Genomic DNA, 22,718 nt, shown 5'->3' with positions numbered 1-22,718 from the left:
GTATTAGAATATTCTAGGCCCTCAAAAACTATATCTAAATACACTAAATATTAAGTCCATTCCATAAGACAAGTTAGAGATGACTATGTAAAGACACAAAATGCACAATTCAGATACCTTTATGATGAGGGGAGGACTGCTGTTCAAAACCTTCGGGAGGCATTCATCTGACTCTTCTGAAAATGGTGGCTGAACAGGGAACAGATGAGCCTATCAAATATAATCAAATATCAAGACTATGAAAATGATTATTTTCTTGACTTTGTTACATTAAGTTAACACTAATTGAATTTATTACAAGAGGAGACAATATAACCGAATTAATATCTTCAGTGTTTTAATAGGTTGCATTAAAATTAAATATACCCAAACACACTACTTTCTAAGATGTTACTCTCCCAATTTGATCAGATCTCTGGCTTCCAATAATAGAAACAAATATTCTCTGAAGCCACTGAAGGATACAAACCCACAGAGATGGTAAAATGAAACATTCATTTTTTAATGAATGTTAAACACTTGGATGATAAAAACAATGGAATTCCCATTAATTTAAAATCATTTCAATAAAAATTTGAAACTTTCTCTCAAATTACAAATATTTTATTGTCATATTAAATATCTTAATAGTTTTATCAATAGCACATAAAGCTAATTTAAAATTCAGGCATTTAGTATGTGCTCAATAGAGAAATGGAAACCTTCAGAAGAGAATGACACTACAGATAAAGCACAGTAAGCTCTGCTAGCAGTTCATTCAGTTTAGTTTCCAAAAATCAAGAACACTAACACTGTTCCTTATAGACACAGACACACACAGACACACAGACACACACACACACACAGTAAATTATGGTTACAAATGATACATCCCTAATGAAGTCTCAGAAAAGAGACCAAAACCCAACTTACTCAAAATAGCTCTGGGCACAAGAGCATACTCAGCGCTCTGGTATAAATAAATCTGTGCACTCCAAAACACAAAAGCATTAACAAAAAACTCAATACTAACCTCTGTGGCAAAGATTCTGAAGAGTATCCATGAGATATACCAAGTCATCAGAAGAAAGACACCACACAGCCAGACATGGTAGAGTAATGAGAGATTCAAGAGGCCACGCACAGTGTCAAGAGGCCTGTGAAACTGCCTATGAAAGCAGAAATTACTGTTTAATCCTATGGGGAAGATACAATCTAAGCATTTAACAGACTTGGGGCCTCATAATGAAAAACAAATAAATCTTATTTCTAAATAATAATGATGATATAGACTCCTTTCCTTTTGCACCCCATAAAATTCTCTCCCTAATACCTTCTTATAAACTACATAAGGGAGCCTTAAAGGAAGAACAGACCTAAATTCGCGCTCAGTTTCTTGTGTTTCAAATCTTCACTGTCATTTACGGTGGAGGAAGAATGAGTCAAGCCTATAAACCAACCCTTAGAGGCTGGGTAAAATTTTACTATTGTTGCTTTGTAGTTTGATACATAACCATTCAACAAGACTAGCACCTCTCCTGGGCCACATTTCAGCTTTATCTGTACACCCTAAAAACAGTTCCACAATAGTTAAGAGCACATGGCACTATCTAAAATCAAAATCTTCACTTTTAAAATAACTTAAGAAACTGTTACAAGGCTAAAAGAAGGGAAGTCTGGGTAGCTCAGTCTGTTGAGCATCTGACTTTAGCTCAGGTCATGATCTTGGGGTCCTGGGATCAGCCCCATGGGGCTCTGTGCTCAGCGGGGAATCCACTTGTCCCTCTTATTCTGCCCCTCCCCACACCGCACACGCACTCTATGTCTCTCTCTCTCAAATAAATAAAATCTTTAAAAAAAAATAAAAAAGAAAGCTAAATAAAGTGAACACTATTTTACCAAAGCCTTGAATAGATCAACTGGCAAAATCATCATAGTCCTACAATCACACAACTAGCAATTTTTAAAACAGGATTAGAACCTCTGGCTCTGCCATTTATCAGTGCTGTGATTATGTTAACTGCTTGACCTAACCCACCTCAATTTCCTCATCCATATAATGGTGGCATAATCTCTTTCCACCTCTTATTATGAGATTTAAAACACCTTATGTTAGGCATGCCCAGCATAGTGCTTAACACTTCCTGGGGAGAAGAAAGTTATTTTCAGATTTTAAGTAAATACTTATTGAGGGCCCACCATATATTAAGGACAGTATATTAGGCACTGCCATACGAACAAAATATATTTTAAGTGAAAGAAAGAAAAAAGTACTGTTAAATTACAATCAAATATCATTATTATTTTTCTTTTTCCATTTGATCCAACATAAAATTTGGGCTAACATAATAAATGACCCATGCATTTAGTTTCGTATCTAGCAATTAAGCAGAGGACAAAACTATATTTTACCTAGGAACTTTTAAAAGTTAGAAATTGAAATCCACACAAAAAAGAAATTGAAATCCACAATATAGAAACCATAATATCTTAAGCACCCACAAATACCAGTATCCTCACTTCCGAAAAATGGTATTAGTTAAATCCATATATGACACACAAAAAATCTCACAGTAGAATAGCCAATAATTAAAAGAACAAATACTAATAGAGAAATTTACATTTATTTGCCAAGTAAAGATTAAAGCTTTAACTATGTGCAGAGTACATTGGGAATAACTAGAGCAATACACCCTAGTGCTGCCACTCGACTGCCACTTAATGACCTTCAACTGGTCCCATGACCCTGTTCAATTTTGGCTTCCTTAGAGGCAAAATTAGAATAATACCATAGCACTGTGCTCGCCTACTACAACATAGCAGAGAATGATGATTGAGGAGAAAAGCAAACGAGAGGTATGTCCATGCAACTCAAGAAGTCCACTTTTCCATAATATAAAAGCTATATCTAATAAAAAACAAATTATCATTGCTGACTTCCAGGGAGAGGAACTGGGTGACTAGAGACTGGAGCAAAAGGATTCTTTTTAACTGTATACCCTATTTTATGGCATTGGAAATTTTAAATTATATGAACTAGGTATATTCCAAAATGAATACCATTTTTTAAAAATTTAAAGGCTAAATCTGGGGCGCCTGGGTGGCTCAGTTGGTTAAGCGACTGCCTTCGGCTCAGGTCATGATCCTGGAGTCCCGGGATCGAGTCCCGCATCGGGCTCCCTGCTCGGCAGGGAGTCTGCTTCTCCCTCTGACCCTCTTCCCTCTCGTGCTCTCTATCTCTCATTCTCTCTCTCTCAAATAAATAAATAAAATCTTTAAAAAAAAAATAAATAAAAAATAAAGGCTAAATCTGAACAACACATCTGGAAAGTGGCAAACACCTAAAAAGGATGGAAACTAGCAGCATGAAAAAGCAGACTTTTCATCTGTCACTTACTCATCTATCTGAAGGTCCATCGCAGTGCTAATCCAAGCTTTGGGGATATGGCCTGAGAGAAAAAAATACGACGCTATGAACATAAAAAGTTAATAAAGCAAATCTTAACCATGCTTTGTAATATGAGGTTGATGAGATGACCAAGTAGACACCAAGACCTCAGTCAGAAAGCTAGATTGTTTGCTTAGGAATGGGCAGGAGGGGCGCCCAGGTGGCTCCATCAGTTAGGCGTTTAACTCTTGATTTCAGCTCAGGTCATGATCTCAGCCCAGGGTTGTGAGATCAAGCCCTACATGGGGTTCTGTGCTCAGCGGGGAGTCTGCTTAAGATTCTCTCCTTCTGCCCCCTACCACCCCCACTCTCTCTAAAATAAATAAATAAATCTTAAAAAAAAAAAGGAATGGGCAGGAAAAGAGAATAATTTCTAAATATACGAAGTCCTTGCTTTGCACAGGTCAGATTTATGTACATATTTCAGTGGTTTAGTTAAATCACAACAGTCCCCCAACAACACAATTCAAATTTCAGTTACCATGGTACATTTACTGTGAGCAACTGAATATAGTACTTCTAGCTTCTCAGTACACAATCAGTATGTAGATAACGGATACACACACAACTTCTGACTAATCACATCCCTTCTTTCTAAGTCTGCGGGCGACTGGTCACTGACGTCTGTTATTCAGTGCAGGCACAGACAGCAAAACATGTAATTGTGCTACCTCCTTTTCTCCCTGAAAAGCCCACACAACATTTTACAAAAATGAGTAATTGAAAGAGGAAACTGGCCAAAAAGACCAAAGTGCAACAAAGAAATGAAAAGTGGTAACTCCTGAAATGAAATCTGAAATGGAACATAAATGGGATTACAGAAGATACAGCTGACCACGGAAATGTTGATGCGGCTGCTATGTCAGCCCAAATGTACAACTGTAGGGAACATCCAGGCTCATGATAGCAGGTTAATAAAAAACAATAAAGTGTTAACATTAGAATGACAATTATAAGAGCTATGTAGAAAAATGGGTTATTTAAACTACAAGTGAATGAAGTGGACAACAGAATGGCCTATACCCAGTGAGAACAATTCTGTAAAATTATTCCATAGAAAAAAGTAGGGTCAGAAAGTTACATAGGTAACCCCCGCTTTTCCAAAGTTTGTGGTATGTCACTTCATTTCTATGAAAGGCCTATGCTAGCACCTGTTTTCACCAACTGAAAGAAATCCACATTTATGAATAAGGCACAAAAGCGAAAACAGCATTCATCACTTGTTTTGCCCCACGCCAGAGCCGCTACTGTACAGAAGCAGGGCATCCTAAACAGTGAGAGGGGCGCAGCCAAGCTCCTAACCCAGGAAATATGCTCAGCATCTCAGCAGCAAGCCTCCGTAGCTTTCACTGTGTCCGTGAGCGTCTGTGCTTTATCTCCATTTGTTTTGTGCATCCGTTAGCAAGATGTGTCCTAAGGCATCAGAAAAGCCTAAGAGAGGTTATTTTGGGGGTGGGGGATGTTCAAAACTCTTTCCCTATAAATTAAAGCTAATTGCTACTTCACTTTGTGCCATTTTGGCTTACAAAAGTTTCACAGGAACTCTCTACTTTCAGATAGTGGATGAAACCTATAGTTGGAAAACAGTATTTTAGGATGTTGAATTTTGTTTATATTATTGTGTGTTGCTATTGAGATTAATGTTTTCCATTCAACTTGAACTGCTCATCATATTACATAAGTACAAGTATTTTTGTATTTAAAATTCATGTTAATAAATTCTATAAGGTTCCCTCAGCAGCAGGATATTTCTAGTATATTCGTACCAAGTTACAAAAAGTTATAAAAAGGAGTATGTTATTTATAGAGTAATTTACAGTATTTTCTTCTTTTTTAAAAAAGAATTTTTTTTATTGTGGTAAAAACCACATAACAAAATTTACCATCTTAACCATTAAGTGTACATACACTATATGCACCTTGCGCAACAGATCTCCCAAACTTTTTTATCTTGCAAACTGAAACTCTCTACCCACCAAGCAACAACTCTCCCTTTCCCCTCCCCACATAGCTCCTGGCAAGCACAATTCTAGTTTCTGTTTCTAAGAGTTTGACTACTCAAATAATACCTCATATAAGTAGAATCATGCAGTATTTGTCTTTTTGCGACTGGCCTATTTCACTTAGTATGATGTCCTCAAGGTTTATCCATGTTGTAGCTTGTGATAGGATTTCCTTCTTTTTTTAAGATTGAATTATATCCCATTGTATGTATATACCAAATTTTCTTTAACAATATTGTCCCTTAACTAAATACTCTATGACAATCTAAACAATGAATCAGTTGGACTAATCACATACCTACAATTAAGAAACATACAAATACAATCAAAAATGACTTTGAAACTGACATTTTCTGAGCTATGAGCTAGCACATACATTGTATCAAAAAGCAGAAATTCTTACCAAGAAAATAATACACGATGCAGAAATTTCTAATCAGAAACAGTGATTCCACACAACTATGCTTAATTAACAAGAGCAGAGATCTCCTGAAGCGTAAGAACTTGTATTGCTATGAAAAAAAAGAAAAACAGAATCAAATGACACATCCAAGGAGAGGTTCTATTTCATTCTAAAGCAAGCACATAACTAAAACAGTCCATATATAAAAAACATAATCATTGTATAAAAAGACAAAGTTTATTCCAAAGGTAAAAAATCAATAATTTCTGATAAAATATTTAATATTTACATTATACAACATCTCATTGATATGAGAGCAGAAAAAACAAAATTAACAATACTGATCTATACTTAAACTAAGGACTATGGAGATGGAGTAAGTACAAAAAACATGATGATGAGAACAACAGCAGCTAACATTCTTTGGCTGCTTAGCTTGTACCAGGTACTATTCTAAGCACACCCCTATAAAGAAGGTTCCATTATTATCCTCATCTTATTAATGAGAAAACTGAGGCACACCGAACCAACTTACCAGCTGGCAAAAGGAAAATCTGACATTTTAACTCAGGCAGTCCAGTTTCAGAGACTGCAATCTTAAATATAATGTACACACTGCCTCTACACTGTTTTTAAATGCTCTCTGCAAGAAAAACTGGAGGCAGAAGAAGACACTAGACTGAGTCAGGAGACCTGAGTTCTAGTGCTTCTCTCTGCAGCACTGAGCAAGTCAGGTCTCCAGTTATTTGTGCGATAAGAAGGCTGACCCAGATAAACAGTGCATAAATGAGTACTACCTTCAATTCTAACAATCTAAGAAATATTAAGAAAAAAAATGTGAAATTTTTTTTTCCTGATAAAACTACGCTTCTTTTGAAATAAAGATTATTTGCGTCCCTCCTCTCCCTGCCCCAAAAATGCCAATGGAAAAAATATTTTTAAATTACTGGAAAGAACTTAAGGAAATTTAAAGAAGCAAAGATGAATTTCCCAAATTCTGGTCTTCTTTTGTGCTTCTATTACAACTGATCCTTCTTTAAGAAAATTCAGAAGCTAAAGAAGAGCAAATAATTATATACATAGGTAAAAGTTTTATCTTCATACTATGTCTGTGAACTCCTATAGCATCTTACCAAAAAGCAGCCCATATGAATACCTGGTCACTAAACACACAGCTTCAAGTATCCTGATTTATTTTGGATATGTTCAAAGTCTGAGATACAGAATGGCACAATTCCATGCAGCCACTGGATGCTAACCTTCTTACTTGACCCCCCAATAAAAAGGGTATAGTTCCTATACTATTCCTACTGAAGCTCTCACCTCAACCATGACTCACAAGGGTCCAAAGAGGCTAGGGAAACAGGTAGGCATTTCAGTAGATATGCAGAGAACAGCCAATATACCCTCTTACTGCTCCCCAGCTGAAGTGTTTTTCAATTCCCTATTGGGTTTCTTCTGTGATTTGGCTAGAAACTAACCCTTTACTGAGGATTTATTATGTGCCAGGCTCTATAATTCTTATCTCATTTAATACTTTCAGTCTTGTTGGCCTAGAACTTGCCAAGCCCTGTCTTGATGTTCATCCACTTCTTTGTCCTCTACTCCATGCTAATGTTCTGCTTTTCCCTATCAGTCTGTCATTAAGAATTTGATAAAGATAATGGAATTGGTTTTAGAACTATAGGCTAAAGAAAAATTAGTAAGCTAATGGTAAATTGGTTTGAATTAGATCTTTAAAAAGATTTAATTTTTCATAATTACATGAAAACAGTAGTTACTGAATAATAGGGACAATATAAAACTATTAATGGAAGCTCCACCCCACAAGATATATGTTATAGGTCCTATATATGTAAATGTACAGAAAAGGGCCTAGCAGAATATACACTAAACTGGTCACAATTATCTCTGAGGCAAAGACTGAGACTGGCCCCAGAATGGCCAAAGGGAACTTTCATTTTATTTACAGTATTTGAATATTTTTTAATCAAAATGTTACCACTATACTCTTAGGAAGAAAGCTGACAGGCAGCACCAAAAATAATGATGATGATGACGCTAATAATAATGGTTGTTATTGCTTGTAAAAAAAATTCTTATTTTGAGGTCTAACATTCTCTGGTCAGCTTGGCCAGTTAAAGAAAAAAAGTAGGGCGCCTGGGTGGCTCAGTTGGTTAAGCGACTGCCTTCGGCTCAGGTCATGATCCTGGAGTCCCGGGATCGAGTCCCGCATCAGGCTTCCTGCTCAGCGAGGAACCTGCTTCTCCCTCTGGCCCTCCCCCCTCTCATGTGCTCTGTCTCTCTCTCTTCTCATTCTCACCCTCTCAAAATAAATAAATAAATCTTTAAAAAAAAAAAGAAAGAAAGTAAGTAAATGGTGCTTGCCATCATATTGCTTTATGGAGGTTCAGAAGAAGAAATAGGCCTGATCTCACATCAAGCTTACAATTTCCTGATAATCCTGCTTTCCTTAGCAACTTAAAGCGCATTAAGGGAAGATCATACAATGCACACCAGGCTCTTAGGGCTAATCAAAGAAAGCTAAGGTATGGTGTCCTCCTTCCCCCTCAATCTTCTGAGGAGGTAAATCTACCCAGCCGGGCAAACAAAGACAGTTACAAACGAGATAGATGAGAAACTATGATCCTGAGCACAAAGATTCATCATTTCAACTGCTCCTGCCAAAATCCTGACCTCCCTTACTCCACTGCACCCACCCAACAAAAGCCCTATTCCAAGAATCCCCAGGCTGGAGAGAGCACCCAGCCGGGCAGACTAAATACCACTATACACTCATGGTTACAAGAGATGCCCCCAAAATATATTTTGGCCAAATACTGAATGGCCAAATGTTAGAAGTTAACCTTCTGCAAAAGTTAAACCTGAAGTAAAAGCTAAATATTACCATCAGAAGAGAAACTTCTGGGATACAAGAATAAATCTAAAATTTTGTCAAAAGAAATTACAAAATAATTTAGTAGTCAGATTTTACAAATGTGACGTTACATGGTAGGAACAATTTATTAGTACCATCAATTACTGGTCTGCTCCTACATTTACTCTACTGCATGTCTGTGATGTTAAACAAATGGTCACTTTCAACTGAGGTCCAGGGGGAAGCAAGGTATTTTGGGGTATCTCATTTTTCTCTAACACTTTTCTTCCCTATACTCTTAATTATATTTGGATCAAATATTATTCAGCATGGATATTTCTGTATAGAATTTCAGGGTTTTTCCTCCTTGTAAAATTTTAAAGTGGCAAAGCTGATATTCTGCTTTTAATTCATCTCAAAATGTGAAAAATTTCTAACTGGGACTCTTTCTTTATACATTAATGGTTTGCAGGGAGGTAAGGGCCAGCTCCTTTTCTGTGAGTACTACCTCCTTGCAGTACGTGAATTTTCAACAGGTTGTTCTCATGGAGGCAAAAAGAAGGCAGGAACGTCAGTGAAACCAGGAGAAGCCAAACCTACACACCCTCATACTCTGACACGTTTGTTTACACGTCGCTCCCTCTCTCCCCACCAGACTGGGTCCTACTGGGAAGGGGCTGGTTCTAATAGTTTTGCTCCAAGGCCCAGTCCTCAGCCTGCCACAGCACAGGAATGAAGCGAATAAGAACACAGTCAGGAAGAGTGGGAACAGCTGGGGGAGAACCTTGATGCCACAGGAGAAATCTCAACTGATCTTTCTCTCTCCTGCCTCGGAAGGTGGTTCTAGTTGCACAGAAGGCTCCTACCAGATTAGATCTTTAAAAACCTAACTGAAAGATAGTTTGAACTGTCCTACTCAAACGAGTCAAAATTGTTTTATTTATTTATATACATCATGCCTTGTTCTAGAAAAGATGTGAGACAGTAACTGACAGTCTATACTTACTTGCACATCCTCAAGCCCATGAGTTCTTAGGTTCAAAAAGAAGCCGGCAGCTGCACAGAGGTACGCTGCATGAATGTCATCATCCTCCTCCCCCAGCCCTGCTAGGTCACAGCAACTGCCACTACCTAGCAGGGAGGGAAAGAGTGGGGCAAAGCAGTGTTCTCAGAGTGGCAGTGGGAAGGGCAGTGATAGCTCTCACAAATATGCTAAAATTCATGAAGACAAATCTCTCCTCTCCAAATGGCATTTTGATGATCTCAGTCCTAAGTTTTATTGATCAAATCTTGAATTAATCAGATAAGGCCAGTTATATATACATACATCAAGGCAATTTTGCATCTGCCACATGCTGACATAAGGTAGTGCCCAATGGCTGTCTTACCTGGATGATGGGAAATGGCAGATAGTTCATGTTGTTAATAAAATACAGGAGACTATAGCTGTAGCCCATAAATGCTCCAGCCAGTAGAAAAAAAAGGTGACACTCATTTAAGCAGGTCTGTGCAGCAGGGCTATTTAAACTGGAAAGAAAGTTAGGTTATTAATTCAACAGTCAGGGACACGTATCACTGCTTTAGGCTCAAACTGTGACTTACTCACTTAAGAAATGTCCCAAATTCTAACAAAATGGTTCATTTCAGGTTCAGTGTGGGCAAAACATTAACAAAACCCTTTCCCTGATGCATGAGAATTTGACCTCTCTAAAAGTTAACTCTTTAGCTCTTCCTCTGGAAATCTGATAAGGGTAAGAACGTCCCCTGTGATAGTAAGCAACGCTGCTTACATCTGGACTGAGAGGAACTAGAACAGAACGTTATGGACCTGCTAGAGATGCCATCACTTTGGGCTTCTCTCTGTGTTGTCTCTTATAATTGAGCAATCCCTCATGGGGACCCTTTCCACTAAAGAAAATTGATCATATTAGGAAAAAAACCCTGCCTTACGTAATAGTAACTGGGGGACAAAAAGAAATTAAATATTCAGTAGTATAGGGGTGCCTGGGTGGTTCAGTCAGTTAAGTGTCTGCCTTCAGCATCAAGTCATGATCCTGCGGTCCTAGGACAGAGCCCAAGATGGGCTCCCTGCTCAGTGGGGAGTCTGCTTCTCCCTCTCCCTCTGACACTCTGCCCCTCATTCGTGCTCTCTAATAAATAAAATCTAAAAAAAAAAGGAGAAAAAATAGAGAACTTAAGATTACTACTGTAATCTTTTTTTATTTTTAAAGTCAGTATCAACACGAAATTTTTATCAATGTCATGTGTTCAAGAACTGTTATCAGTTTATGGGGCGCCGGGGTGGCTCAGTCAGTTGAGCGACCGACTCTTGATTTCGGCTCAGGTCATGATCTCAGGGTCGTGAGATTGAGCCCCACAGGGCTTCATGCTAGGTGTGAAGCCTGCTTAAGATTCTCTAAGATTCTGCTCAAGATTCTCTAAGATACTCTCTCTGCCCCCTGCCCCTGTGTGTGCTCTCCCCCCCCCCCAAAAAAACTGTATGAGTTTCAAAATTATAAAAGTACTCTACTGAAGAAGGTGGCTGTAATTAAAGTTTTTTCTTCATTCTTCCCATACAATCCTTCCTTAAACCCCAACCTTAAACACCACCTCCTCTTAAGAAGCCAGGGATCTTCCCCGCTTCCTGAACTGCCACAGGTTTTATGTGCACATCTCACTTTCTTATTACATCCCATGTCACATAAATTCCTATTTCTCTCCTATCACATCCGTTTGTGTCCATGGCTTAATTCCCCTCCTGTTCTTAACTCTCAAGGACCTATAATCTACGCATGAGTCCCTCTCATAAATCCAGCAGCACCTAGCATAGTACCTTGCACAGAAAATGTTTTAAAAAAAACTGCTGAATTCAACAAACATAAATATCAAAAACATTTGATATTATGTATAAAAGCAACTTCCATAAAAGTCTCGAAAGCAAAGAATGCCCATAAACTATTTACCTATGCAGGTCACCTTTGGCTTAGTAACTAAACAAGGTTCCATAGAAAAAATGTAGTTAATATTACCTCTCAGTACCAGTGCAGGGAACCACAAGAAAACTGTATTGACCCTTGGTTATCACCGCAGCACACCAAGCCACGAGCATCCCCATTGCAGCATGGACAAATGAGTGCATGAGCTGCTGAGGGTGAATGATCTTCCCTATCAGTGCCAGTCTGGAGCAGGGAATGGAAGGCACAACTGTAAACAAAGCACATTACCGTGGCTTTAGGCTTTAGACTGCAGCGAATGTAGTCAGAGGACCTGAACTATTATTCCCTCTCATACTTGCACGAATATTCCAAAGGGGGTGAAGAAACAGAGTCAATGTAAAGTACAGAAAATTTCTAAGTTAAAAATTTGAAGTTAAAAGATTTTGAAAAGATTGAATATAAAAAGATGCACACAAAAAAGAAAAACCAAAGATTCTGAGAGATGAAACCTAAGGACAGCATGATTAACATTTTTCAGTTCTTTTTAATTAAAATTTCCCGATAGTTCAAAGAGTGTCTACCCTGCCATTCTCTTAGGTGCCAGAAAAGAAGAAATCATAATTTTTAAAAGATAGTGCTTGTCCTCTGACAAGTTATTTTTTACTTCAGCATTTGAACTGGTCAATATATAGTCCAATTGTGAAAAATAAACCACAAACTACGCAAATAATGACAATAATGAATATCAAAATAAATGTTTGCATAGGAATTCCTAATACCTCTCTGATAATCAAAATAAGTTTTCTGGAAGTGTGCTGGGGTGGGCGAGTGTGGGTAGGAGGGATGTTGACCTTTGAAAACAGCTAGTAGAGGGTTTCCTGACCTATCCACATACACATTCTTCTTTTAATGTATTCCAAGTAAAGAGACTGTAGAGAGATGGAAAATTCATGTGAAGGGAGAGGGCTTAGGTGCTTTACACTTTGAGAAAGAGGCTGCTATCACCTCTCCCTCCCCCCAAGAAATGCCCATGAGACCTACTGAGTGTGCAACTGATTTAAGATGCTCTGAACATACCAAAGCTTCTCCTGTCTCTAAGCCTTTTTATGTGCTATCCTTTTCCCTGGATCATCATCTTCATTCTCAAATTAATACAATTCATCCTTTAAGCTCACCTCCTCCAGGAAGCTTCCCATGCTGGGTAAATGGTGCTCCTATATATTCCCATACTATCCAGTGTATTGTAATTGAATATATTTAATGTTTAATCTGTCTCCTCATTAATTGTGATCCTCTAGGGATAACTGGGACCATAACACTTATCTCTGATCCCCACACCATGCACAGCACAAAGAATGCTTGTTGAAGGAATGAGCCAAAGTGACTAATCAGACTTTAAGAATGACAGGATGGAAAGCCCTAGTGTGGCATCTACATCAAGATGACCTAGGTACGTGGGACCATATAAAAGAACACATGCTATAAGCCAAGGAGATGTGTATACGGCTTGAACAGAAAAAGAGATCCAGCAGCTAGGAGTGAGAAATTAGGAAAGCAAAGGAAAAGGGTATGTGTTATAACATCCAGAGTAGGATTGGAAATTTTATACCAACTCTAAGAAGCAACTACTGAAGAGCTAAAAGGGGAATGAAAGGGCGCCTGGGTGGCTCAGTCGTTAAGCGTCTGCCTTCGGCTCAGGTCATGATCCCAGGGTCCTGGGATCGAGCCCCGCATCGGGCTCCCTGCTCAGCAGAAGCCTGCTTCTCCCTCTCCCACTCCCCCTGCTTGTGTTCCCTCTCTGGCTGTGTCTCTCTGTCAAATAAATCAATAAAATCTTTAAAAGATAAAAAAATAAAATAAAATAAAATAAAATAAATAATAAAATAAAATAAAATAAAATAATAAAATAAAATAAAATAAAATAAATAAAATAAATAAAATAAATAAAATAAATAAAATAAAATAAAATAATAAAATAAAATAAAATAAAATAAAATAAAATAAAATAAAATAAAATAAAATAGAGGAATGTTACAGTCAAAAAAGAAGTGTCAAAAGAAGCTTCTGACTGTACCACAAGGATAGACACAGGAATCAGAAAAGGCACAAAAAGTAAAAAGAGAAACTGGGAAAAAGAAAAAGCTCTGGAATCTAGCAGGTGATTCTCTCAAGGCAAAACATACAGTTGGTTTTTTTTAAACTACAGAATTATAGACTTTTATATTTGAAAAGGACCTCAGAAATCATCTGGTCCTGATCTCCTACCCTATAAAGGAGTTATTTTTATAATACATCTGCTGAGTCACAGCCTTAACAGCAGCTGTGAACTATTAAAAGGTCTAAATTTTTTTTATTGTGGTAAAACACACATAAGTAAAGTTTGCGATGTTAACCATTTTTTTTCCCATTTTAACCATCTTTAAGCATATAGATCTGTGGCATAAGTACACTCACATTGTTGTCTAACCATCACCATGTACCTCAAGACTTTCCCACCACCTCAACTGCAACTCTTTGCCCATCAAACAGCTCCCCAACCCCTCCTCCCCCAGCCTGTGGCCATCACCATTCTACTTTCTGTCTTTATGAATTTGACGACTCTAGGAACCTCCTATATAAGTGAAATCATACAATATTTGTCCTAAGAGCTCTAGATATTTTTTAAAAAGAGAGAAATTAACCTTCAAATAAATTTTTAGTTAAAACATGCAAAGCAGATGATTCTGTATATATTTTAAGCTGACACAAAACAAGCCTGTTATATACACCCACATACAAAATGCACTGAGCCTGCCATTAAGAATATAAATTCAAATATTTTTATGATGATTAACATTTGAAAACTCACCTGCATAGAACTCCACATTAAAAATACTTATTATTACTTCTACCACTGACAGCAGCAGGAGGTAAAAGATTACATAGGAACTATACAGATCACTGAAAGAATCTAAAACATAAGAGAGATGAAGCAGTAAGTTCATTCAGTCATGTAGTCATGATCAGTATATTGCAAGAGAAAAATGGATTGAACCACAACTGTAACTTTCATTTTAAAAGTTATCTTTTCTTCAAGAATTTACTCATACACTGCTGACAGGTCCTACAGGACATCAACTCAAGAACTACAGTGTGAGTTATTTGGACCAAGCTCTGGGTCCTTTAAAATTATACTAGAATTTCTTTTCGATGACCCAGATGTTAACATCAGACAAAATACTACCATATGCAAACGTTTTTTCTCATGTGAAACAGAGAAGTACCACATTTAGTAATACACCAACAAGGCTTCTTTTTACAATGTAAATATTTTTCAGATCTCTTCTTAACAAATGCAATTAGCTCCTATAGCTAAAAAAATAACATTTCTGAAAATAGCATAATCCATAAATCATTTAAATGCTGAATTAAAAAAACAAAAAATCATGATATCCTTGTAAAACACTAATATATTCACATTTTAGAGTAGTTCAACAAGCAATATTCCATTTAAAAAATCTGGCTAAGTTTAACACATATACTAATGTTACACCTAAAAACATAAATAAGAGAAATAAAAACAGCAAGGAAATACATTTGCTGAAGAGATTAAAGCTTAATAATGAAATCAATAACTTTTAAGAGTATAATTTATTGACCAAAATTAATAAAGAGTATTTATTAAGGATTCACAATTAAACCCCAACATTATACTGAACTAAGAGAAAGAACAAACTGATTCATGTGACTGGAAATAAGTAAGGAAAGAGGACAATTTCTCTAAAAAGACTTTGTGAAGCAAAAGTTGAAGGAGATGAGTAACATTTGATGAGAAAAATGGCATAAATCAAATCCCATCTGTAGAGAAAGTATTATTAGGATTAAAAAACCCTGGCCCATGAAATGGCAAAAAATCTTTTCTTAAGTGCCAAATCTGAACAATTGGTAATGGTTCTAGATTTCAGTACTGAATATTCCAAGCTTGTGACCAGACCGCCAAGATCAATGAGTGATCCAGACTCAGAGAAGGTGGTTACAGAAATACCTGCCATCCCCATGCTGGCTTATGGCTTAATTTTATCTGCCCCGTAGGTCCCATGCAAAAAGTGATTGAGACGTCTCAAGAAACTTAACATGACTATAATTCTTTAGCAGCAGTATCTCCAAAGGCTACAAGATTAAGCTGCTAACTCCTTGAAAATTAAATTAACAACACACTTCCCACCTCCCAAAGCAAGAGAAATTTGTTATTATTGTTGTGGAAAGGGAAATAAAAAGAATTTCAAGAGTATATGTGCTTCTTAGCTTTAGGCAAGACTTTAGAGTTCAAAACCTACTCTGGCAACACTTCTCTCTAATTCCAGTGTGGTATGTGGAAAAACAGGCTTTGAAGTCAGAGACCAATGTTCAAATCCTGGTTCAGTTAGTCACTGTGTGTCTCTGCATAGACTTCTATAACCTGAGCGTCAGCCTCCTCATTTATAAAGCAGGGATAATACCTCTTTATTATATAGTGTTGTAGGAAGGATAACAATATACTAAGATGCTTAGAATGGTATGTGGCATGCAGTACATGGCAATAATTTGGAGGTTATTATTAATTAACATGATCATAGTTTAATATATTTAGTTAATTTTATTTTCATGTCCATGGATTTTTGAGAAACATTTAGTCTGCTCCAAGCTTTTCCTCCTCATCAGTCTTTGTGTTTACATCTATGTTTCTTAGTCTTTAACTCCTTCCTCCTTTTCTCTCTTCTCACTTTTTATTAGCCACAGTACAGAAATGAAGTAGTCTTTTAATTTTAGACAGGTCTTCTAAAAAGATGTCATATTTTCTATTCCAAATTTTTCAATAGATAAAGGAAACAGTCCTGGTCCTTAAAAAGAAAATGTCAAAAAAGCAGTCAAAAAAGACAAACACATAAACAAAAATTAAGGCAAGTTTTCATTTATGTGGTCTTCTAATAATCTTTTTGTTCATGTGATAATACAGATCTCTGACAGGCTTACTAATCTTATAATTATACAGTGAAAAGGTGATCTATAAAGGGAATGCCTTAAGGTTACCTCAAGGTGAATGTTTTGCCATGCCAATCAATATAGGCAGTGATTAAAAACAAATTATTTGAGGGGCACCTGGGTGGCTTGAAACATAACACAACTTTTATGTTGAGAAATAGGTTCTGTAAATTTGATTTCCCCAAACTGAGTACTACTTACCAGAGAGCCACTGAATAGGATGAAATAAATCAATGCTGCTGAAGATTATAAATACTGTGGTACAGATGGGTAGAAGCAGCACTGACCAGACAATACTTGCAACTATCCTCCAGCCCAAAACCTATAATTAAAACAAACAAAATCCCTCAATCATGAAGTCAAACTATTTCAGTTATTTCAGTTATGCAAATCCTATCTTTTCATATGGGATGTTAATCACTAGTATTTACACCCAGATCATAGTCCGTGCAGCTATATATAAACCCCAATGGTTACTCCTATTAATAACATTGCATACAACTACCAAATCTTGTGATATCAGTTCACTGATGCTTGCATTTAGTCCAGAGTCAGATGCTACATTAAATAGCACACTTTAAGGAAGGAGAGGAATTGTGTTAGTTTTACAACTGTATTTTACAGCAACTTATACTTTTCTCTTTAGGTTTAATTGATTGATATGTCAATATCTAAAAGCTGTATACATTTTATAGGGATCATCTGTATACTATAATTGTGTTCGCAATTATTAGCTATGGCAGTTATTGGGCAATTACTGCATTGTATTCATGTGTGAATCACCAGTGTCTACCACTTAGAGACACAAGATACACTGCTGACTGAGTAAAGAAGAGATACTGAGGGGTCTGAAGCGTGAAAGTGCTTTACTTTAATCGGATTTACATTTTGGAACGTAAAATACTCCTGGGTTTGTAAAGTGCCTATGATCGAGATGGATCAGAGGCAAGACCCACACAAGAGACAATTTGGACAACTGTCCAAAGCCAAAGTTTACAGTCAGTGTCTGAAGGAAGGCAGTGGCAATGGGAAAAAAGGAGAAAACAAAAAACTGCAGTCATATTTCCTGAAGTACATCTACAGGACATCAGTAATTGATAATATAAGTGGTAAAGAACAGGCAAGACTTAAGGACTCAAAATTTTTAGCTTGGGATACAGCCTCTGCTAAGGCCACACCACATTCTTTCCAATTCTAGACATTCTTTCCCACTTCTTACCCCAAGTAGTCAACAAGCTATTTATTTCGCACCTACTAGGTACACCACCCTTGCATAAAACTCTTGACCATCCCTGCCCCAGTTCCCATGCAGGTCATCCCTATCATTCTAACCAGCTTCCACTCAGGACTCTTCTCCCACCCCATGACAAGTTTACACTCCGGACGTCCGGCTAGCACACCCTAGTAACCAGCTTTCCCTAGCCCGCCCCGCCCACCCCGCAATCAGATTCCACTCGGGACACCCCCCACATCCCTGTAATCAATCAGTCCCTCTGGTCGCCCCCTCCCCACGCGCTCCCCACGCTACACAGGAGCCGGCCCCTCCCCCGCCCAGCGCGCCCGCGAGCGCCCGCCAGGCCCGACTCCAGCTGCGGGCCGAGCGCGCGCCACACTGCGCGCTGCACTCACGCGCCACAAGATGTCCCGCGACCCGCCGTCGCAAGGCCGACTCGCAGCCGTGGCCATGGTGATGGCGGCCCCAACTCTGAGGAGTGCAGGAGACAGTGCGCCCGCCCGCCACCGCAGTTCAAAGGGAGAAAGGCCCCAGGAGGACCCTGTTGGGGCTGCCTCAAACGCTGCCTGAGGGAAGCCCGGGGCAGGCCCCAACCAATCCCCTCGAGGCTTCGTCTGCACAGGCCCAACGCGCCAGAACGCGCCCGCGGACACGTCCCCCAAAGGAGACTGGGATTTCAGGACCCGCCTTCTGGAGTCCAAAAGCTCTCTCCGAAGCGGGGTCCAGCGGGACGCCAGAAACTGGGGGCGGCGCTGCATGCTGGGAACTGTAGTCTCGACGGCGCTCTGGGAGCAAGGGAGCGTTGCATTCTGGGACTCAGAGTTCCAAAGTACAGCATGCTGGGAATGGAAGTCGTCCCAGAGGTACCTTGTGGCATGCTGGAAATCGTAGTCTTTTATAAAGCCGTTAAGCGTTAAGTGTCCATTGATAGAATTTTACAGTTAGCTCTGGCAAAATGATTGGTCCTTATTTCTCCCAATTTTCTTTATCGACTGCTTGAAAGTGAAATCAAAGACTGTCGTGGCCGTCTCCACAGAGGTACTCACTGAATTTACCGTTTATAAAGGTGCATTTGGTTTCCCAAGATCTGGTTCCTAGTTCCAGCTCTGCCCCTTGCTAAATGGGTGTCTTGACCCTCTCTGAGCTTCCATTTCTTCATCTAGAAAATAAGGATGAAAACAAAGATGGCATCCAGTGATGTTGCGAAGATATGATAAATGCTATACAAATACTGATTATCATTAATTTCCTGCCGGTAAGGAAAAAGATTTTTACCGACCCAAGTCCCGCTTAATGAAGTCCTCTCTGATTGCATTTGCCCTCGGTTAGATCCCTGGAGGCATAGTGCTAACACCTTTTAATACCCAATTACATACCACAGTCAACATTCCCCGTACTCTGGAAAGACAGATTCAGTGATTTACTGATTCTGGAGAAACTCAGTCTAGTGAAAGAAATTGAGATCACACGTAGAGCTTTGTAATGTTTGCTAATAATGGTTTCCTGATTTGCGTTAAGATTATATTCATTTCCAAAAACATGTTAATATCAATCATGTCTGAAGCCCTGCAGAACAACTGGGAATACAAAGGTAGATCAAGTCTCTGCCAAGAAGAAACCTTCTATCTGGTGGTGGAGAAAGATGATAAAGAATCATTCTATGGAAGTAGCTTGGAAGGCTGGAACTAGGAAGTTACTGAAATATGGGTAAGAGGTAATGAGAATGTAACCGTATCGCTTCTCCATTAAAAAAATAATAAAATAATAAAATTCAAACAAAACAAACAAAAAAGAATCATTCTAAATGAGTGTCCTTAAACACACCCCGGGTTACTTGCAGTCAGTTTACTTTGTTTAGTTGCCCAGCATATCTATTCTCCCCTACTTCTTAGAAATAGAATTCCCCAATTTTTAACTGGGCATGTGATACATTTCCTAGTCTCCCTTGACGCTAGGTGGAGCTAGGTGACTGATGAGTTCAGGCCAATAAAATGTAATCAAACTATTGCATGGTAGCGTCCCAGAAACTCCCCTTAAAAGAGAGCTAGCCACGTTCTTTGCCCCTTCTTAATCCCTTCCTTCATCCAGCTGCATAGAATTTGGATGTGTCACACTCCAGGCAAAACCAAGTACTACCCTCAAAGCAAACTTGATTACTAGGAGCAACTATACCAATCCTAGGCTACCTGCCCATACCTCCTGACTTCATTTACACAACAGAGACAATTATTGTTTGCGCCACATTTATTTTTAGAGCACTTATCACATTCTGAAATCATCCTGTGTAACTACTTATTTATTGTCTGAATCCTAACTAGCACATAAGTTTCCCATGGGCAGAGAGACTTTGTCTATCTTGTTTATCATTGTTTCCAAAATGCTATAACATTAGGAGGTAGTCAATAAATGTTTGTTAAATGAACAGAAGAATGAATGGAAGTAACTGCATCAGAAAGTGTCTATTCAGGACAACAAACTTTGTTATCTAATTCAAAGAGGAACTGAACACAGGGAATTGATAACGAAAGTATTCAAAGGGCTGAAAGGCCATAGGGGAGAAAGAATAGGGTTGTAGTAGCAAAAGGGAGAAGGGAGTTACTATCCAAATATCATGAAGGTGCTACTCCCTCTACATTAGAGCCCCCAAGCACACACATGATGTGGGGCTGATGGGGCGGGGGGGGGGGGGGCGGAGCGCCAGTACTGCAATTAGAACTACACCATTGCTGTTGAGCAGGAGCTTGTATTATTTCCTTAATTTACTTTAGTTTATTTTGAAATCTTAAGTTATAGTTTTCAGCTGGTTTCATGGGCATGTCTTTCTGGAATGTTTTCATATCATTAGGGAGATTATTCTCCGTGTTTTCATTTTTTTTATAATAACTTCATTATGAGGTTTGATTGCAGTCCTTTCTGCTGCTCATTTTTATATGAAATTAGTTTTCCTGCACGTTTAGGAAGGAGGGGTGAGTTAGGACAGCTTTGCTAAATTCGAGACTCTACAGCTTCTTTTTCTGTTTTCATGAAGTGTTCAAAAATATGGCTTCAAGCTTTCTGAGATCTCCTGGCTCTGTGCCCTTCCCCCACTTTCATCTGACTTCCCTTTTCTTTGCCCCAAATATCCCTGGCCTACTCTATCTGTATTCTATTCCCTGCGGTTTCTACTCTGGTGTCCTGGAAGGATACTTTGGCTGGTTTTCAGAGTCCAACTTCTTCAGACCGTACTTCGGACCCCTTGCACTCATCAGCTGCAAACAGGGTTGTACAAAACTGCCCCCAAATCCAGCTGCTTTTCTCCTATTGGTCCACTGTACTTTCTAGGGAGTACCTCTTGGCTATTTTGGCGTTCTCTTCTTTTTAGATTTCTCAGACACCCAGCTGCTTCCTTTGCTTCTTTCCACAAAAGTGCTGATATCATGCAAGTCTTTGAATGGCTAGTGGTTTCCACCTGCTTGAATTTTGGGGTTTGTGGTGATATCTTGTCACCCAAGTTTGATGTAGATGTTGTCCACATGTTTTTGGTTTTGCTATCCCAGATGCTCTATTTTTATGGAGGAATTTGGGGAGATTAAAAAATGCCACTGCCATCTTTCCAGAACTCTTTTCTCTTAAATCTTTTTTTTTTTCTAAGTAGGCTCCATGCCCACTGTGTAGCCCAGGAGGGGCTTGAACTCATGACCATAAGATCAAGACCTGAGCTGAGAGCAAGAATCAGATGCTTAAATGATCGAGCCACCCAGGTGCCCCTTAAATCTTTATATGCCAACCAGTGAAATCAAACTGACAATGGAAAAACCACCATCCATTAACTTTTCTAAAAGCAGGCGTTCCAAGATGTAATAGTTATCTATCTAAAACCCATTCTGGTTTCATTCAGGGTGGCAGTGTGCCCAGCTAAAGAGCATTTCCCAGCCTCCCTTGCAGCTAGGGATGACCATGTGGTATAGTTCTGGCCAATAAGATAGAAGCATAAGACATTAGATGGGGTTTGGGAGAAAGCACATTAAAAGCCAGGTCAATTCAACTGGTCAACCCCTTTTGCCCTTTCTCTTCTTCCTGCCTGTCAAAAGTGGAACTGAGCTGGAGAGACCTGAGCTGCCAGGTGTCTGAGTAGTGAACCTGAAAAATTACAGTCAAGTCTTTAATCAGTTCCTGTGATGTTATAAGCAAGATACTAAATAGGAGAAAGCACTGTCCCCACTAATGTTCCATTTTTCCCCTTGGCACAGTGCCAGGCAAGGGTCACGTGCGCTGGTGCAGATGTAGGCACAGCCTTACTGCCAAAGGATCCCTAAACAAAAATCTCCTGCCATTTTATAGCTCAGGAGGCTGGGAGGAGGAAGGGGGGAGGGGCTATGGGTGGAAGAGTACCGAATACTGGGTCAGAGTGGAAAAGACATCTTCAAGGACCCCCAGTAGGTTGGTCTCAGCAAAGGCACCTGAGACAGGCCTTGGCTAGGCCCTCACCCCTTAGCTCCATTAGGAGGCCTCCAAAAGAAGGAAGCTGGACTAGAAATGTAGACTTGCCTAAGAACAAAGCTGGGGTGATGGTAAGGTGGGGCCAAAGCCCCTGACCACAACCCCCGCCCTCCAGAGGGCACAGTGCTCAGGCTGTGCACCTAGGCTGGTGTTCGTGGGCAGTGCTCCCGGGAGGCCTGTCAGGAGGTAAAGACCTTGAGGTACACAGCCGCTAACTGCCCACAATCAGGCCTGAAAGATCACACATAGTATTCTGGCTTGGAGCCAACTCTTCATTGCCTACACTTTGCTGGAAAACAGCATACATCTTTGGATCAGATGATGGCAAATTCATGCTAAGGACAGCTGAGTGGAAGA

General features: G+C 39.1%; 2 protein-coding genes across 6 annotated transcripts in view; both read right to left on the bottom strand.

The window, feature by feature from the left end:
* Positions 1–18,776, bottom strand: part of NDC1 (NDC1 transmembrane nucleoporin) — a 64,094-nt gene extending 45,318 nt beyond the window's left edge. For 4 of the 5 annotated variants that reach the window (XM_088022414.1, XM_088022415.1, XM_088022417.1 and 1 more), the window contains exons 1-9: positions 18,278–18,776; positions 16,850–16,970; positions 14,496–14,597; positions 11,741–11,915; positions 10,100–10,238; positions 5,834–5,942; positions 3,377–3,428; positions 1,013–1,148; positions 118–210 (exon numbers count right to left, since the gene is read on the bottom strand). In XM_088022414.1, the coding sequence (XP_087878540.1) occupies positions 118–210; positions 1,013–1,148; positions 3,377–3,428; positions 5,834–5,942; positions 10,100–10,238; positions 11,741–11,915; positions 14,496–14,597; positions 16,850–16,970; positions 18,278–18,640 (1,290 nt within the window). In that variant the 5' untranslated portion in view covers positions 18,641–18,776. The remainder of the gene's footprint in view (positions 1–117; positions 211–1,012; positions 1,149–3,376; positions 3,429–5,833; positions 5,943–10,099; positions 10,239–11,740; positions 11,916–14,495; positions 14,598–16,849; positions 16,971–18,277) is intronic. The other variant, XM_088022416.1, reaches the window with a different exon arrangement.
* A 182-nt stretch (positions 18,777–18,958) lies between these two features.
* YIPF1 (Yip1 domain family member 1) overlaps positions 18,959–22,718 on the bottom strand; it is a 40,622-nt gene continuing 36,862 nt past the window's right edge. Inside the window, exon 12 of the mRNA XM_088022418.1 lies at positions 18,959–19,041. The gene's annotated coding sequence lies outside the window, so the exon portion shown is untranslated. The remainder of the gene's footprint in view (positions 19,042–22,718) is intronic.

This window comes from Eumetopias jubatus, unplaced genomic scaffold (genome assembly GCF_037043125.1).
Source record: "Eumetopias jubatus isolate StellerSeaLion01/CBP00866 unplaced genomic scaffold, mEumJub1_p1.0 scaffold_4, whole genome shotgun sequence".
Lineage (NCBI taxonomy): Eukaryota > Metazoa > Chordata > Mammalia > Carnivora > Otariidae > Eumetopias > Eumetopias jubatus.
This window is presented reverse-complemented; position numbering and strand designations above follow the sequence as displayed.